The sequence below is a fragment of the Mobula hypostoma genome, chromosome 5, assembly GCF_963921235.1.
Source record: "Mobula hypostoma chromosome 5, sMobHyp1.1, whole genome shotgun sequence".
Taxonomy (NCBI): Eukaryota; Metazoa; Chordata; class Chondrichthyes; order Myliobatiformes; family Myliobatidae; genus Mobula; species Mobula hypostoma.
In genome coordinates, this window is record NC_086101.1 from 78,906,726 (window position 1) to 78,926,583 (window position 19,858).

The 19,858-nt window shown below is 41.5% G+C and overlaps 1 protein-coding gene across 1 annotated transcript in view; it reads right to left on the reverse strand.

Moving 5' to 3' along the window:
* Positions 1-1,858: 1,858 nt before the first annotated feature.
* The window catches only part of LOC134346844 (kinesin heavy chain), a 146,359-nt gene continuing 128,359 nt past the window's right edge, over positions 1,859-19,858 (reverse strand). The window contains exons 25-26 of the mRNA XM_063048589.1: positions 18,056-18,173; positions 1,859-4,805 (exon numbers count right to left, since the gene is read on the reverse strand). Coding sequence (XP_062904659.1) covers position 4,805; positions 18,056-18,173 — 119 coding nt within the window. The 3' untranslated portion in view covers positions 1,859-4,804. The remainder of the gene's footprint in view (positions 4,806-18,055; positions 18,174-19,858) is intronic.

Consider the following 19,858-nt stretch of genomic DNA (forward strand, 5'->3'; position numbering starts at 1 on the left):
GCAGGAAGAGCCGGAGAGATATTGTGTAATGATCAATAAACCAATTGTTCAGAATCAAATGTCCCTCTGCTCACAACACTCTCCCAGGTCCCTCTGTTCTGTGACACTCTCCACTGAACAAACTCACAAACTCTATTCCCACAATTGCTGCTTAACCTACAGGTGTTGCCACTATATTTCAGATTGCTAGGATTTGAAGTTTTTGATTTTCATGCAATGGTGAGTCATTTCTGTCATAAATTACAAGCCATATGTTGTTCATATAATCTTTACAAATATCCATCGATATTTTTATTGATTTATCTAGTCCCAAGAATTGTTTTACTAAAATAACTGACTCAAACTGAGCCACGTGATAGTTGTAATTGGGAAACATAAAAGTCTTCACACAGCAGATCTCCAGGAGAATCTCTCTCTCATGACATGAGGTTTTAGAGTTCTTCAACACAAAGATAACAATAAACAATTGACTGTTTACTCTTTCCCATAGATGCTGCCTGACCTGCTGAGCTCCTCCAGCATTTTGTGTGTGTTGCTCTGGATTTCCAGCATCTCTTGTGTTTATGATTAACTGCAGTTTCAACTGCTATAATCACCTACTTTAACATTTGGAATATAGTCAGGCAAATTTACAGAATTACATATTTATATTGGTAACACATCCCAACTAGCAGAATCCCTTTGAATATTCAACACTGGCATCTGTTCCAAAAGCCAAACACCCAAGATATACCAGTTTTGCTACAGCATTGAAGGATGACTCTACAAATAAACAACCAACCAGAAAGTTAGACAAAACAAATCTGTCCTGAACTGTGCATTAGGTGGCAGGGATACACCTTTAACAATGTGCTAATGGCATGAGTGGCAAGTGAAGATATGTTTCTACCAAAGGTGCTCCTTCCCTCCACTAGCCTGCAAGTCACCCTTGGGCAAGGTGTAACACCTGCTTAGCACCACATCCAGGGTCACATGAAGCCATGGGAGCAGGAGGTGGATGGTCCTTTGAGCAGCTGGTGCATGTCACAGTCCTGGTTATGCAACCACTGACACTAGGCAGACAATCTCTGAAGAGTATTTATAATGGCTGGGGTCACCCGTCTTATAAAGACATTGCCCAGAAGGCAGCAATGGCAAACCCCTTCCATAGAATAATTTGCCAAAAACAATCATGGTCATGAGACTATGATTGTCCACGTCATACGACGTGGAACAAAGTGATGGTGAATAGCAGGACATTCACCTATTGTCCTTCCCAATGTAGTTTCAATGGCGTAGAGTCAGAAATGTCCCGCACCCCATAATTGGTTCCACTAGCCACAAAGTATCATTTGGAAGTTAAGTTTTATACAGGTTTTATTTCATAAAGAATGGTTCCCATTTAATCCATAGTTAGGCTAATTGGCATCATAATTGATTATTATACATAATTTCATAACCCCAGAATGATCCCCTACTTAAAACTTATAAAATTTAAGTTTGTATCTCTCACCCGATATCCACCACTTTTGTTTCAAAATTAAAAACATGAAGCAAATAGTTTAAATATTGCCTATCCCAATTCCCTAACAAGTTTATAGACACCACTACCTCTGCAGATTAACATGTTTATCAATCCTACAAAATAGGTATTTCAACCTTTCCAACATTGGACTCTACTGGTTTCTCAGCAGCTACGAGGAATGATCAAAACGATTATGGCACACGCTGTGATAGATCAGAGTGCTTGGAGCTGCTTGCTATTTATTCTGTCCCAAGATAATGGTCGCATTTTGAAAATTACATCTCTGAACAAATGCATCGTTGGAGAGTTTCACATCCAGACCATCTCAAAAGAAGAAAAAGTGACTCTTTGGGGTTTAAATCAACTTTATTTCAGCACTTTCATTAACCGTTTCAAGTAAATTATACATCATGCAAGTCATTTCATAGCAGATTTTTATACCTTACAGGACAGAAATTTCAGGGAAATTTAAGACTGCCCTCAAACTTGATCTTATGTTTTATTTAAATACCTCACAGTATTCATATGCTGACCATGAATATTCATTTTATACCATTTGAACAAAATAATTGTATAGGTTTGTTTTAATAAATATAGGTTGCCCTAAAATGAACATATTTGAAGACTACTGTACATACAGCCAGGTAAGAGAAACACTTCTGCAATACATATACACATCTTACAAAGTAGACACTAACTACAGAGAGCCTCACATCCCAACATCTATAGTATCATTATTAGATACCTCAATATATCCCAGAGACAGACAATGGACATTGAACAATATGAAAGATTTTTTTTCTCCCCCAACTCTGGTCAGCTATTTGGCAGGCACACAGCATTAGTATGGTGTCTGGATTTCTTATTCTCTAGATAAACAGTAGGAACTAACCCTGTCAGGTTACGGGAATCCAGTGTTTTCAAACATACGAGCAGGAAAAGCAATGGAATGAAAGGCAAGAAGGCATTCAAGAGTAAATTGTAACTTAAAAGTTCATGAAGAAATAAATATAGGCACAATTGCACATTTTGAATTCTTGGATGCGGCCCGCTTAAAATCTCCTCCAGCAACAGCCTTGCGAAAGCATTAGGTATGTGCTGAGAGCTAGATTGACTGACTTGCTGATCAGAATCTACCAGGCAAAGGCTGTAACGGAGAACATTTTGATTGGGCTAACAACAGAATACATTACTCCTGGCACTGGCATCATTAAATGAGCTGGCTCTGTCTTTGTGTTTCTCATGTGGAGGAGCTGGGAATAGCAAGACCCAGCCACCTGGTGGAGCCATCTTCCTCCTCTGGCTTTTACCTCGAATGGCCCTGTGAATCCCTTTAAAAAGCAATCTGTTCAGAAGTCATTGGGATACTGCAGCCACCCACGGTGCTTTGTACCCATCCTTCTGGAAAGAACAGAGGATATCAGATGGCCTGAGTTTTGATCCGCACCATCCTAAAATCTAGTACAATCATAAATATGTGTGGAAATTAAGCCATCTGCCATTTCAAGAGCAAGAGATACACCATTATCTACCCTTAAAGTCTGGAGGGAGGAGAGAGGAGCACTTCGGGCGTGGGATGTTGATGAGGACAGCAATCAGGCTTTGTTAAAATGCTCACTAGCTCTGGCTGCTGGTTTCACGTAACCCCATAGATTTGCTCAACTTCTTTAGAAGTAAATGAGCTGAGGCAAGTACAACTGCAGACTAATAAACACACTTGTATTTAGTGACAGTAACCAATGAGACATTTTTAATCCCCTCTGCAAATCCTTACGTTATGTTCTGCAATTATAGGATGGGGTTTAGGGAACAATCCCACTGGTATTACGGCAAAAAAAAAGTTTTGTAAGTGTCTAGGGGCAATTGAGAAGGGGCAGGTTTCCGTAGACACGAGATTAAAACGATAAAAAAATTTGTGACTTGTTAACAAGGCCAGCTTTCACAGTGACAATCTTCGATTTAGCTTGGAAATTTCACAGGTCTGGCACTAGGTGAACTGACTGGCTGATCAGCATCTAGTTACGTGCAGGGCCCAATACTGAATGAAAGACAGTCACTGTGATAACGCAGCTTTGTTCATAACTCATCACCCCAGCAGCCATGATTAGGCAAGTGAAAATACAGATGGAAATCATAAATATACAAAAACCACATGCAGTGCAAGCTTCAGTCAATGTAGACTCTCCAAAGGATATCTAGGAACATTTGGACCACCATGGTAGAGTTGTTAAAGGCAGCTTTCTTTTAATTAAATCGATATTAAAGATTTGTAATTGCCTCCAGAGATAATGCTGTCCGTAAGACCAAACGTTCTCTGGGAACCAGTATAGTCTCTACAATGAAACTACCTGTGTTCAAATGGCATGAAACCAGCAGTTGAGTGATGGTAGACATCAACAGATATACCCATGAGTGAACATACTTTGTTTTACACAGTTCTGCTCATAATAGAACAATTCCTTCCTATTTCTTCAGTAAGGTTAATGGCAGCTAACAGACCAAAAGTTCTTCTTGAAGGTCTGAAGGGATTAGGTGGTTGGACAAGTTGTATCTGCTTCCAGTTTTCCAGTGTTGCTTGCACAAGAATATAAACTGTCTCTTCTGAGTACTAAAGGCGACCACGTTTTCTTTGGACCCAAAATAAGGCCAGTTTGCATTGCTTATGTCCGTCTTTGAAACCTTCAGCTTTCCATTCCGACATTCTCAGTGATTCAAGTGAAGTGTAAAAATCAAACAAAATGTAGCATAGTTAAAGGCTTGTAGTTTTTGTTTGTACTAAAAGGCATTCCAGTCCTGGGTCACTGCTGTCCAAGTTGTTCACTTTGAAGACCTACACTGACCAGGTTGACCAATGCTGCCAAAATGAGTTTTTTGTTAATCTTTAGAAAATTCTACAAGCACAAATTTTACCTTTTCACTCCTTTAAAATTTATAATTTAGCAGCAATGTTTGCCCACCCACAACCCAAAAAATACAAAATAAAACATTTTATCATACAGAAAATCAAACTCACAATACAAGGTAATAATCTTCCTAAGACACTGCGATACAATGTATAATTTTAGCTTAGCACAGTCCTGGAAAAGGCTGGGAATTAATTTTCACGCACAAACACATATGATCCTTGATGCTAGATGACGTAGAATGAATGCAGTTCCATACATACTTATCTTGACCCAGGTAAAGCCAAAGTCCTATGACTACAGTTCTGAAGAAGGTTGATGATTAGGAGTGGGTTTCTTCTGAAGGGTTTTATGATTTGGTCTTGGGTCATTAATGCATGCTTGACTGAAGCCCCAATCTAGGAAACAAAGAAGTGACTATTAATTCATGCAATATTTTTTCCTGCTAGCATAAAGTTCAAAGTACATTTATCAAAGTACATACAATATACAATACTGTGCAGAAGTCTTAGGCATATATATATATATATATATATAGCTAGGGGTGCCTAAGATTTTGGCATAGTTCTACATTTATCAATGTGGAGCAGAGAGAGAGTTTGTAAATCTGGAAGGAGCAAAGGATGTTGGGAATGCCGATGGCGGAGCTCCGAGGAAGGGTTTGGGACACGCGTCAGAGGAGGAGTTCCAGGCGTTGGGGTGGTGTGGGTGCAGACACACCCAGCCCTGAGACACCAGTCAAAGTCATTTCATTCCAAACAACCTGGTTATTGGTCATTACAGAATGTCTCTCTGGTGCTTCCCGCTCCCTCCTCTCTCGCTTCCCCTTTCCCCAACCATGATTCCCCTCCCCCTGCCCCCTTCCCACACTCTGTCCACAATAGAGACCCACATCAGAATCAGTTTTATAATCACTCACATGTGTCATGAAATTTGTTTTTTTTTGAGGCAGCAGTACAGTGCAAGATATAAAATTACTACAGTTAGTCACCCTAGCTATATGTATGTGCTTAAGACTTTTGCACATTACTGTATGTCACCATATACCAGCCTGAGATTTATATTCTTGCAAGCATTCACAGTTGATACAATGAAACACAAGAGAAACAATGAAAAAAATACCCACAAAGATAGACAAAGAACCCATGTGCAAAAGATACATTGTGCAAATACAAAAAATGATAAATCAATTAATAAAAAATAATATTGAGAAGATAAGTTGTAGAGTCCTTGAAAGTGAGTCCAAGAGTGTGGAATAATTCAGTGTTGTGGTGAATGAAGTAATCCACACTGGTTCAGGAGCCTGATGATTGGGTGGAGGCAGCAAAAACTGTTTCTGAACCTATGGAAATTCCATAAATATTCAGTGGCCTTAATCCAGTTATTTTAGATTCTGAGTCTTGCTTGTTTATGTATAAAACACTCACACTTCTGTCACGAGAAGGTGAGTATCGATTATTCATGTCAAGCTTAGCTCATTTGTGGCTCTCTTGTTCACACAGGAGAATAAGGTCAATCTGGCTCTCCAGGGTCTTGATGTGATAATATGTACAAGTCAAGTCAACACAAAAATAGTTGCATTATGGAGATATCTGTGCAAACTGTTAAACAAAGGTTCCATTTCCCGGGTGAGGTGAAAGCCAAAGATCTGATCCTATGATGTAAAGAGCAAGCGGTCACCTTGGTGTCCATCGGGACGGATTAATGGAATCACACAGAAGTAGCCCAGTGCTGTTTTACTGTCCAGCCGAGCTTCCTGCCACTCATTATCACTACCTTGCTTCCTGTACTTCTCCTTTACCAGTCCTTTATTGAATGATTCAATGGTATCAGTTTCCACCATTCTTTGGACATACCGTTTCACCTCTCTCCATGAAAAGCATGTCAGTCAAATTTCTTTACTTTGTTTATCTGTTATATTTATGCCCTCTTGATTACGCTCACACACAGCAGTTTCTTCATGACCTGCCCATTGAGATATAACATCATTTTGAAGGTCTTAATTTCCAGATTAAATCAATTAAAATTAAAAGGTGTTACAGGTGGTCGACTGATTTTACACAATCCCCCCCTCACACCCCATCTCTAGGAAGAGGTGCAGTCGATGTTTCAGGCCGAGACCCTTCGTCAGGACTAACTGAACGAAGAGTGAGTAAGGAATTTGAAAGTTGGGGGGGGGGATCCAAAATGATAGAAGACAGGAGGGGGAGGGATGGAGCCAAGAGCTGGACAGGTGATGAGCAAAAGGGATACGAGAGGATCATGGGACAGGAGGTCCGGGAAGAAAGACAAGGGGGGGGACCCAGAGGATGGGCAAGGGGTATTCAGAGGGACAGAGGGAGAAAAAGGAGAGTGAGAGAAAGAATGTGTGTATAAAAATAAGTAACAGGTGGGGTACGAGGGGGAGGTGGGGCATTAGCGGAATTTAGAGAAGTCGATGTTCATGCCATCAGGTTGGCATGAACATCGACTTCTCTAACTTCCGCTGATGGCATGAACATCGACTTCTCTAACTTCCGCTAATGCCCCACCTCCCCCTCATACCCCATCTGTTACTTATTTTTATACACACATTCTTTCTCTCACTCTCCTTTTTCTCCCTCTGTCCCTCTGAATACCCCTTGCCCATCCTCTGGGTCCCCCCCCTTGTCTTTCTTCCCGGACCTCCTGTCCCATGATCCTCTCGTATCCCTTTTGCCCATCACCTGTCCAGCTCTTGGCTCCATCCCTCCCCCTCCTGTCTTCTCCTATCATTTTGGATCTCCCCCTCCCCCTCCCACTTTCAAATCCCTTACTCACTCTTCCTTCAGTTAGTCCTGACGAAGTGTCTCGGCCTGAAACGTCAACTGCACCTCTTCCTAGAGATGCTGCCTGGCCTGCTGCGTTCACCAGCAACTTTTATATTTGTTGCTTGAATTTCCAGCATCTGCAGAATTCCTGTTGTTCACACCCCTGGTAACCAGTCTGCCTGACCCCACACAACACCCCTGGTAACCAGTCTGCCTGACTCCACACAACACCCCTGGTAACCAGACTGCCTGACCCCACACAACACCCACCCCTGGTAACCAGTCTGTCTGAATCCACGCAACACCCCCGGTAACCAGTCTGCCTGTCTCCACACAACACCCACCCCCAGTAACCAGTCTGTCTGAATCCACGCAACACCCCCGGTAACCAGTCTGCCTGTCTCCAAACAACACCTCTACCAATGAAGGCAAGCATACAATGGACCTTCTTGACCACCTTGTCCACTTGTATAGCCACTTTAACTGAACTATGGACCTGGACCCCAAGATCCTTCTGCACCTCAGATCTATGTAGAGTTGAATTATCACAAGCGGAGGTCCCAGCACTAATTCTTGTGGAATACCACTGGTCAGTTATTCTGGCTGGAGGTCTCTAACCTCTTGTGATATACACTTGACCTCTGACCTCTTGTGATATATACCTACAATTGAAGTGAAAATATGGATGTGTGGATTAGCAAATTTGCAAATGACATCAAGATGATTTCAGTTATGGACAGTGTAAATGACTATCAAATAATCCAACAATACATAGATCTGTTAGAGAGATGGGCAGACAAGTGGCAGATGGAGATTAATCTTATCACGTGTGAGAAATTGTACTTTGGGAGGTCAAATGAAAGGACATGCTAGACTCCTTAACATCATTGAGGTACAGAAGAAAGTAGGGATAATTTAGTTGATTATAGTCAAGTGATCCTTTTGTTGTTGGAGAGGATACTGAGGGATAGTACATACACATTTGGAAAGGCATGGCCCACTTAGGGAGAGTCAGCATGGTTTTGTACAGGCTAGGTTGTGTCTTACAATTGTGAATTTTGTGATGCAGATGTTATTTACATGGACTTTGGTACGGCACTTGATAAGGTCCTCATGGTAGGTTGATTTAAAGATGTTTGAATCCAAATGTGGATTTAGAACTGGCTTGACCATAGAAGACAGAGGATCACTTGAGTATAATCAACTAAATTATGCCTACTTCCTTTCTTGAACAATGGCACAATGTTACTAGTGAGGATACAAGGATCTTTGTCAAAGCCCCAGCAATCTCCTCACTTACTACTTCCAATATTCTGGGATATGTGGCATCAGACTCTGGGGGTTTATCTACCTTAATGCTTTTCAGAAGACCCAGTACTACCTTCTCTTTAATCTCAAGATGTCACAGCACATTAGCACACCCACTCAGCCTTCACAATACTCCAATTCCTTCTCCTCCATGAACAGTAACATGAAGTACTCATTTAATATCTCAGCCACGTGCTCTGATTTCAAGCACAAATTCAGTCCTTAATCCTTGAATGGACCCATTCTCTCCTTAGTTATCTTCTTTTTTCTTAATACAAGTATAAAATGCCTTGGATTCTCTTTGATCCTTCTCACTAAAGACATTTCATGTCCCATTTTGGCCTTCCTGATCATCTGCTTCAGTGTTTTCCTGTCTTTATATTCCACAATTCTAAGCCTTATGTATGCTTCCTTTTCCTTGCTGACATCTAAGGTTTTTGCAGCTTACCACAGCCATCCTTATTCCTTGTTGGAATATGTTGATCCTGAAATCTGATCTACCGGCCTTAAGATGACCCAGTTTAAGAAGCTCAGCTCTATTTGCCAGCAGGGAACAAAGCAGAGAAAATTACTAACTACTTTATTAATCAAAGTTTGTCTGGTAAACAATGACTGCAATCATTAGCCTGCAACTTCCCTTTTGGCGGCCTGTATGACCTGGCATTTATGCAGTGTGAACTGAAGTCTCAAAGGTGCAGGACGGCTGTGGACAAGCCTGTAAGGCCAAAACCAGGCAACCGGGCCCGGGCACGAGAGCAGGGGATGAGCCACTGTTTTGCCATAGCTAGAGCGGACATGAAGGCAACTCAATGTGGCAGAACCAAGGCGAGTCAGAGTCGAAACGGCAGAGCCCAAGAGCGAGGAAAGAACTGAGGTTTGATGGACTTCAGCACTGAGCCAAATTGAGGCAGCAGGGCTCAGGCCTAGGAGCATATTGAAGCGGGAGGGCATGGGTCCGAGAATGAGGAACGGCCTGAGGTTTGGATGATTTAAACGCCAGGCCAAATCAAAAAGGTCAGGGTGGCGGGGTTGGGGCTGGAGGTGAGAGATGGGCTGGTTCAGCCTGTTGCTCTGCAAGGTTTACTCATCTCTGTGCTGAACTAAGACTGCAGTGATGATCGCAGTGGCTATGGATTCACTATTGTGAGTTCAGTTGCTTGCTTGCTTTTGTTGTTTGCATGATTTGGTTATTTTTTCTGCACATTAGGTGTTTGACAGTCTTTTTTTGAATGGGTTCTACTGGGTTTCTTTGTTTTGTGGCCGCCTGCAAGAAGACAAATCTCAAGATTGTATAAAGTATAGATACTCTGACAATGATTGTACTTTGACCTAAACAACTCCCACATGTCAGACTGGGACATGTCCAACAGCAGCAGCTCCCAATTAATGCCCCTTTGCTCCTGTCTTACCCTGTTGTAATTTACCCTCCCCAGTTTTATCCTTATCACCTTACAACACAACGAGTTGTGGTGACTTTTCCCAAAATCTTCACCCATTGTCAGATCTGTCACCTGGCTTGGCTTGCTTCCCAAATACAGGTCCAGCAGGTTTTGTCCTCTAGTTAGACATGAGAACTTTCAGAAGTACATGCCCAAGCAAGGTTCAAAGCTGTCACACACTAGGCATTCTCAGCTGCTAGTTTCACCTTTTCTACTTCCCAAATGTGAACCAGTCAAAAATACAATCTGGATGTAGAATCCAGAGTCTTCTCATTGGCCCTTTGACATATTTACTTTCTCCAAGTTGACCATTCTTGCTGCATAGTCATAGTCATACTTTATTGATCCCGGGGGAAATTGGTTCTCGTTACAGTTGCACCATAAATAATTAAATAGTAATAAAACCATAAATAGTTAAATAGTAATAGTGTAAATTATGCCAGGAAATAAGTCCAGGACCAGCCTATTGGCTCAGGGTGTCTGACCCCCCCAAGGGAGGAGTTGTAAAGTTTGATGGCCACAGGCAGGAATGACTTCCTATGACGCTCTGTGTTGCATCTTGGTGGAATGAGTCTCTGGCTGAATGTACTCCTGTGCCCAACCAGTACATTATGTGGTGGATGGGAGACATTGACCAAGATGGCATGCAACTTGGACAGCATCCTCTTTTCAGACACCACCGTCAGAGAGTCCAGTTCCATCCCCACAACATCACTGGCCTTATGAATGAGTTTGTTGATTCTGTTGGTGTCTGCTACCCTCAGCCTGCTGCCCCAGCACACAACAGCAAACATGATTGCACTGGCCACCACAGACTCGTAGAACATCCTCAGCATCGTCTGGCAGATGTTAAAGGACCTCAGTCTCCTCAGGAAATAGAGACGGCTCCGACCCTTCTTGTAGACAGCCTCAGTGTTCTTTGACTAGTCTAGTTTATTGTCAATTCGTATCCCCAGGTATTTGTAATCCTCCACCATGTCCACACTGACCCCCTGGATGGAAACAGGGGTCGCCAGTACCTTAGCACTCCTCAGGTCTACCACCAGCTCCTTAGACTAGACAGGATGAAGTCTACCAACAACTCTGTCTTGTTACTCTTGGACACTCTTCCACAATTGTGAAAGCAGCAGTATTATGGACCATTTTTGTACTAAATCGTACAAGTGTCATGCTTTTATTATTGAGCACCATCTATTGAGAGAATTTCATCTCACACTTTGGCAACCAGGTTGGCTCAAGTACCTGAATCCAGAATGAGTTAAATAGTTTTGATGGCGGCAATCATGCACTGGCATTATGATTTATTTTCTGGGGGGAAAACCCTTGTTTTCAAGGTGTTTCAAACTGTTTAAAGCTCAAAGAACATCTATTATCAAAGTTTGTAATCCATATACAACCTTGAGATTCATCTCCTTCGAGGCAGCCACAAAACAAAGAAACCCAATAGAACACATTTTAAAAAGGACCATCAAGCATCCAATGTGCAGAGATAAAAAACAAATTGTGCAAACAATAAAAGCAAATAACATTCAACTCTGAGGCCGGTCTTGTTCTCAAGGAAAAATGCTGCTCTTACCGAACATACACGATAGCTGGCTGTGGGACCAAAGTCTAATTAAATCTCAACAGTTCTCTTTTAGACAACGTACTTAGAGTAAAACATGAAAAGTTTCTGCAATCCAACGCAATGATTTGAATTATACATTTATAACCACTGGCAGGCCATTTTCAATATGGAACAATTCGTGGGAAAATTATGTAGATAAAAGTTCAGAAAAGCCTACTGCAGAGACAACAAAATTACATCACTTACAAAGTTTTCTGATCTCTGCAAGAATCAACTCTAAAGTTGTAGGAATTACACCAATTTCAGTTTAAAGTTAATAAAATACGTCACTGTTGTTCACATCAAAGAACTTTGCATGGTGGTTTAGTTGTAAAATGGGAATAAATTCAATGGGGAATTGAAACGACCTCTAAATTATGTGGTAAGCTTGATAGCTGCTGAGCAATCAACTCTCACTAAAGAATTATCACAGCATCAATGCAAACAAGTACGTTGAAGTTGGTGAGGTCGTGAGCCCCTTGAGTTAATCAATGTTCAAAGTAAATTTATTTTCAAAGTACATATATGTCACTCTTTAGAATCAGAATCAGATTTATTTTCACTGGCACGTGTCGTGAAGTTTATTAACTTAGTAGCAGCAGTACAATGCAAGACATAATATAGAAGAAAAAATAATTAAATCAATTATCGTATATGTATAGTGAATAGATTAAAAATCATGCAAAAACAGAAATAATATATATTTTAAAAAGTGAGGTAGTGTTGACGGGTTCAACGTCCATTTAGGAATCGGATGGCAGAGGGGAAGAAGCTGTTCCTGAATCACTGAGTGTGTGTCTTCAGGCTTCTGTATCTCCTCCCTGATGGTAACAGTGAGAAAAGGGCATACCCTGGGTGCTGGGGGGGTCCTTAATAATGGACACTACCTTTCTGAGACACTGCACAACCTGAGATTCATTTTCTTGCGGGCAATCACAGAAAATACAAAAAACAAAATGGAGTCCATGAAAACCACATTCAACAGGAAGGACAACAACCAAAGTGCATAAAAAATACTGTGCAAATACAAAAATAAATATAATAAATAAAAGAGAAATAAATATTGAGAACATGAGATGACCCTAACCTAATCACGGGACAATTTACAATGACTAGTTAACCCACCCAGTACAGCTTTGGACTGTGGGAGGAAACCAGAGCAAGTGGGGGAAACCCACACATTCCACAGGGAGTACTTACAGACACTCCACAGAGAATGATGCCGGAACTGAACTCAAAACGTCCCGAGCTGTAACAGTGACACGTTATCTGCCCTGTTACTGGAATACTTGTATTTCAGAAGATGGCACACCCCCCTCACTCAAGTCATGTCTTTCTGAAGATCCAGTAATGTTCATTCATTAACATCTCTTGTCACAATGAGGTTTCCTGCTTCAATCCACTCTAAATCTCATCCTATATCTGAAACTCAACTAGGCCTTTGGAGCAGACAAAATTCTTAGTGATACAAGAGAACACCAGAGAAGTGCTTCTGGTCTGGATGCTTGTTCTTAGTCTGGGAATCACCAGGTTCAGGAACAGTGATTACCCTTCAGCCATCAGGCTCCTGGAACCAGCATGGATAACTTCACTCACCACAACACTGAACTATTCACTGACACAACCTTATGGATCACTTTAGTCACCCAGCAGTGGCCTATTTTTAAAATCATATTTGTCACAGCCATATTAACAAAGTAGTATACGTTTCAATCCCTCTAAGTCCAGAAGGTGCCATTCAAAATCAACCTCATAATGTTTTTATTTAGCGGCACAGTATGGAGTACGCCCTTCTGGCCTTTCATACCGTGCCAGCCGGCAACACCTGGCAACCCCGATTTAACCCCAAGCTAATCTGAGGACAATTTACAATGACCAGTTAGCCTATCCAGTACATCAGTGGACTGTGGGATGAAGCAAAAGCACCCGAAGACCACCCATACATTCCACAGGGAAGATCGAGAATTTGGCTGAGCAGTGTCATAACAACAACTTCTCACTCAATGTCAACAAGGCCAAGGAACTGACTGTAGGCTTCGGGAGAGGGAAACCAGAAGCCCATGAGCCAGTCCTCATTGGATGATCAGAGATGGAGAGGGTCAGTAACTTTAAATTCCAGGGTGTCACTATCTCAAAGGACCTGTCCTGGCGCATCATATAATGTAACTGCAAAGAAAGCACAACAGCGCCTCTACTTCCTCAGGAGTCTGTGGAGATCGGCATGACATCAAAAACCTTGACAAACTTCTATAGATGTGTAGTGGAAAGTGTATTGGTTGGCTGCATTATAGCCTGGTATGGGAACCTTTTAGCAAAAAATCCTGCAAAAGGTTGTGGACTAGGCCCAGTATATCACAGGTAAAGCCCTCCCAAACATTGAGGAGATCTACATGAAACGCTGTTGTAGGAAAGCAGCATCCATCATCACGGATCCCCCACCACTCAAGCCATGCTCTTTTCTCACTGCTGCCATCAGGTAGAAGGTACAAGAGCCTCAAGACTTGCACCACCAGGTTAAAGAACAGTTACCACCCCTCAATCATCAGGAATAAAAGAGGATAACTACACTCATCTATTGAAATAGATGACCAATGATCTCATTTTAAGGACTCATTATCTTGTTATTTCACACTCTCATTACTTATTGCGATTTATTCATATTTGCACAGTTTGTCGTCTTCTATGTTCTTGTTCCTTCATTGATCCTGTTTACAGTTATTATTCTACAGATTTGCTGAGAGTGCCTGCAGAAAAAGAATCTCAGGGTTGGATGTGGTGACATGTACGTACTCTGATAATAAATTTTACTTTGCCTTTGATCTCCAAACTCCGACGCCCCAAGCTGTAATAGTTTCGTACTAACAGCTCTGCTAACATGGCATTGGGGTTTACAAACCCAAAAACACAAATACCAAGCCTCTAAGGGTTTAGAACACAGTTAGTAGGAAAAAATACCAAAAGTTTATGAAGCCACCTCATTTAAAGCTCTTTTCTACCAAATATTACTGCAGTTACATGCAAAAATCATTCCTAAATCTGGAAATGATAAACTTGAATTTATTAAAAATCCGGGAGGGACCTAAGACAAAAAGACTGACACTACATTGTTACCTTTTTGTTTTTAGTGACAATTAAAAATAACATAGCTTCTTAAAAGTTCAGATTACTTGGTTAGACTAATTCCAGGCAATTATACATTTGAGATACATTTTTTCCAAGCTGTTATTAAATGCCACCTGGTGGTCATTGTGGATATTACCCAAGATGGGCCATGCAACAATCATAGTCAGATTTATTACCCAATGCATTTGATTAGGTGAAATTTGTTGTTTTGCAGCATTTATTTAAAAATGAATGGATTATGGAAAAAATGGATTACCAAGTAGTTTTCATGGACTTCAGAAATCTGATGGCAGCAGAGAAGAAGCCATCTTTGAATCAGGCTCCTGTACTGGATGCTGAGGATCATTAGTGAGGAATCACCTCTTCAGTGGTGGAGAGGGTTGTGCCCCTGATGAAGCTGGCCAATCACAAACAGATTCTTGTGATCCTGCGCATTGCAGCCTCCTTACCAGGCTGTGATACAACCAGTCAGAATGCTCCCCACTTACATCTATGCCAGTTACAATGTGAGGCTGGGTCTGCCAAAGGAGTCTTTGCTGAAAGTTATGCATTTACAGACTGTTTGGGTCAGATGCTTTTCCCACTCCCCTACTGCCTTTTATTGCCCTAACTAGCTCCACAGCATTGTCTCGTACTGCAACTTCTCTATACTACTGTGTAGAGTTCCCCATTGAACTCACACTACACTGCATCTTCCCCAATGAACTCACCAGGCTAGTGTTGGGTAGTAGTGGGTGGCAGGGAGAGAACCACCAAGTCCCCACTGCCTCTTGGACTTGCTGGTTGTCTCCCCATCACCCACTACCATTGATCCAGACATCCATCAGGAAGGAAGACGAGACGGAAACTTGTAAGGCAGATTTTTGAGTGAGTGTGTGAGATTGAAAGGACCAAGACGTTGCAGATTTCTTTGGACATGTGTTTTGCCACGATCCTCAAGTGATGTCAATCCCTGGAAAAATCGCCAGAAGCATTAGTAAGGTGAAGAAAACTATGGGCTCACGTGACAGCTCTACCGATAAGTGTAACTAATTCACTAATTCTCCATTCTATAATTGGAACCAATACAGAGTTGTTTAGCTTTAGGAGACAGCAATTAGGAGGAATTTCAATTCAGAAAGAATGTTAATATTTGGATTTCATTATCCCATCAGCTTTAGAGGCAAAAGATTGACTATATTAAGAACATATATGAAAAGTTTTTGATCTATGGGATAGTATAGTGTATTATTGAGTGTAAAGAAATGATAAAGATTAGCTTTATTTATCACACGTACATCAAACAGGCTGCATCACTGTCTGGTATGGGGGAAGGGGGCTACTGCACAGAACCAAAAGAAGCTGCAGAGGGTTGTAAGCTCCATCTTGGGCACTAACGTACAAAGTACCCAGGACATCTTCAAGGAGCGGTGTCTCAGAAAGGCAGTGTCAATTATTAAGTACCTCCAGCACCCAGGGCATGCCCTTTCCTCACTGTTACCATCAGGTAGGAGCTACAGAAGCCTTAAGGCACACACTCAGCGATTCAGGAACAGCTTCTTCCCCTCTGACATCTGATTCCTAAATGGACATTGAACCCATGAATATTACCTCACTTTTTAAATATATATTATTTCTGCTTTTAGCATGATTTTTCATCTATTCCTTATACGTATACTGTAACATTTATTTTTTATTTTTATCTTTTTTTCCTTCTTCTATATTATGTATTGCATCGAACTGCAGTTGCTAAGTTAACAAATTTCACAACTCATACTGGTGATAATAAACCTGATTCTGATCTGAAAAAAAAAGTACATGGATGGGAGGGGTATGGAAGACAATGGTCCGGGGGCAGGTTGATGGGACTAGGCAGAGTAATAGTCTGGCAGACTAGATGGGCTGAAGGGCCTGTTTCTGTGCTGTAGTGCTTTTAAGACTCTATGTTGGGATCCCCACTCACTGCAGACAGAAGGCTAGCAAGCCCTAAATATTTCCTCTTATTTGTCCGTTTTCCTATGCCCTTCCATAGCAAGCCAGGCCCAGAATGTAAGTGTAAGCACTAGACACACATTTTGAAGTTAAGCTAATTCAAATCAAATGAATCAGAACAATTGGTGGGCAAACTTGAGTAATGGAGAAGTTCACCAAACACAGCATAGGAAAGCTCACTCTTCAAAGAAGATTAGTTCTGTCTGAGCAACAGAAAATATCAGAAAATGGATTTATTGGTAAGCATCAAAGTCAGTACTCTTCAGAGATTGTCTGCCTGGGGCCAGTGGTCGCATAACCATGACTTGAAATTTGCACCAGCTGCTTGTATGACCATCCACCACTTGCTCCCACGGCTTCAGTGACCCTAATCAGGAGGCAAAGCAGATGCTACACCTTGCCCAATGGTGACTTGCAAGCCAGCAGAAGGAAGGAGCACCATACACCTCCTTTCGTAGAGGTACATCTCCACCCCACCACCCATTAAGTACTCATCTGTTCATATTGTAAGAAACAGTTTCTAATTTTATGTAGGTAAGCAAAGATTTTGCTTCCTGAATACTTTAAGGTGTACCTTATGGATGTTAGGCTGCTGATTATGAAAACCACCATAAAATTTCCCCATCATGCATCATTTTTAAAAATCACCTATATTTATTATTTCAATTCACAATTCAAGTCAGAATAACTCATGCCAAGATTAAGGAAGGCACTTTGTTGGTTCACAAATCATACAGGTCATCAATGACAGGCAATTCGAAGAACTTCCAGTGGCAATGGAGAAAAACCACATGGAAGGCATTCGAGGATGTTGCTGAAAATTTTCTTGACAACTACAGAGCACCAAAGTACATGCAACTGGGTGGCAACATGCTTTAAGCATACAAAACCATGAAGTGCAGCATGTCACTAAAGATTCATTTTCTGCATTCCCATTTAGACCACTTCCCCGCAAATTTTGGCGCTGTCAGTGACGAGCATGGTGAAAGGCTTCACCACAACATTGTGATCATGGAGAAACGGTATCAGGGCAACTGGAATCCAGCAATGCTGCCTGATTATTGATGGACACTTAAGTGAGATGCCTCAGACACTGAGTACAAATGAAAATCATCAACAAAACATTTTCAGCTTAGTTGAATTATTTCAAAGGGTCAGCACCATTTTACAATTCAACATATTATATTCAATAAAAAGTTAATATCCTGTTTCTCCAAATTCCTACGTGATACAAGGAGTCTGAAATTATATTTCAGTTCAGCTTCAAGCGGTCTATCATAAACAAAAAAAATTTTGAGGAAGCAACACTTTTGAAGAAAAATTGTTGTCTAGTGTTATTAAAACCCCACACAAGGTTTAATTCAATCGATAGATTTATAACATCTATTTTGAATAGGCTGTGTGCTACTTACTACTTGTCCTTGTTCTGATAGTAACTAGGGTTTGAGGTCACAGCTACTCCACCACCACGGATAGCATGAAAGGCTGTTGGAGAGGATGCAGGGTAATGGCCAGGACGAATAGGTTTTGCTGAAATGAAACAAGGTGATAAATGTCAAATTAATAATTGTAACAAAATTATTTCACCTACAAACCCTCTTCCATCCATTATGGAGGTCCCCAACCATGTTTGCTGAGTAAAAGGAATTGAGCACCAATGATACTCAAGTCCCCTCCCAATAATATGTTTTTGTTTACTTTAAAAAAAAACTATTTTCACGTTTTGATCGAGGCACTTTGGCGCGGAACCAGCACTGCATGCTGTGGCCTGCAGCTATTGATGCAATGCTGGACTGACTGACTCGGTGGGTGTGGCTCCTGGGCCATTTCAGGGACTCTGTGTTTTGATGTTTAATGTTCTGTGTATTATTTGCTCATTTTTGCTGTTTGGACGATCTGGGGATTTTTTTTGCGCATTGGGTGTTTGATTGGTCTTTGTTGTTTTGGGGATTTTTCTTTAAACGGGTTCTATGTTGTTTCTTCGTTCCGTGGCTGCCTACAGGAAGATGAATCTCAGGGTTATATACTGTAAACATACTTTGATAATAAGTGTACCTTGAAACTTTGAACTTTGGAAGTAAAATCAGGTATTCTGCACCAGTCATTTCCTCGCTGGCATTTTATGCCAGAGATTTTTTCTCCCCCTCCCAAGATGATTCAGATGAAACAAACTTGACTAGAATATCACAGTAGAAAAACTAATTATCAACAGCTAGATAAAAACTTTGCTGGAAGTTTACAAGATTCCAAAGGGTAACTGCGCTTTTACTAATTGGGAGAATGGATACCTGCCATTGGATCAAAGCCCCATCGATCCCTGCCATTGGATCACCTTTCAACCACAATCTCCATTCAAGTTTATTCCGATAAAGAAGTTAGATACATGGCCTTATATCTAACATGATCTGTGTACAGACAAACGTCCATCAAGTCTTACACACACGAAGCTTTGCGAGCTAGAATTCATTTTAGTTTAAGCACAAGGGATTCTGCAGATGCTGAAAATCCAAAGCAACACACACGAAATGCAGGAGGGACTCAGCATGTCAGGCGCATCTATGGAAATGAATAAATGGTCGATGTTTCGGGCTGAGACCCTCCATCAGGACTGAAAAGCAAGGGGGAAGAAACCAAAACAAGAATGTGGGGGGGGGGGAGGTGATAGGTGATGCCAGACAGATGGGGGAGGGGGTGAAGTAAGAATCAGGGAGGTGATAAGTTGAAAAGGCAAAGAGCTGGAGGAGGAATCTAATAGGAGAGGAGAATGGATCATAGGAAAAAGGGAAGGAGGAGGGACACCAGGGGGAGATGATAGGAGGTGAGGAGAAGAGGTAAGCAGCCAGAGTGGGGAAATGAAGAAGAGGGAAGGAGAGAGGGGAAAATATTACCAGGTTGGAGGCTAACTAGACGGAATATGAAGTGTGAAGGGTTTTTCTGATCTACTTTTCAGGTGGTTCCAACCTGAGAGTGGACGCATCATGGCAGAAGAGGTGGCCACGGACCAACATGTCAGAACGGGGATAGAGATGGGAACTCCAGAAAATTCTGTTATTTTGCAGATGGAGCTCAAATCTTATTTTGAAAAGACATTTTATTTCGCTTGCTTTAAATCTTTCAAGATGTCTCCTAAAACCGATGGAAGCTAGTCTCTTCCCCAATGTTGCTCCTTTGTTTCTCCTCCATTTCTACATCCCAACATCAAGTGTGTTGGAACC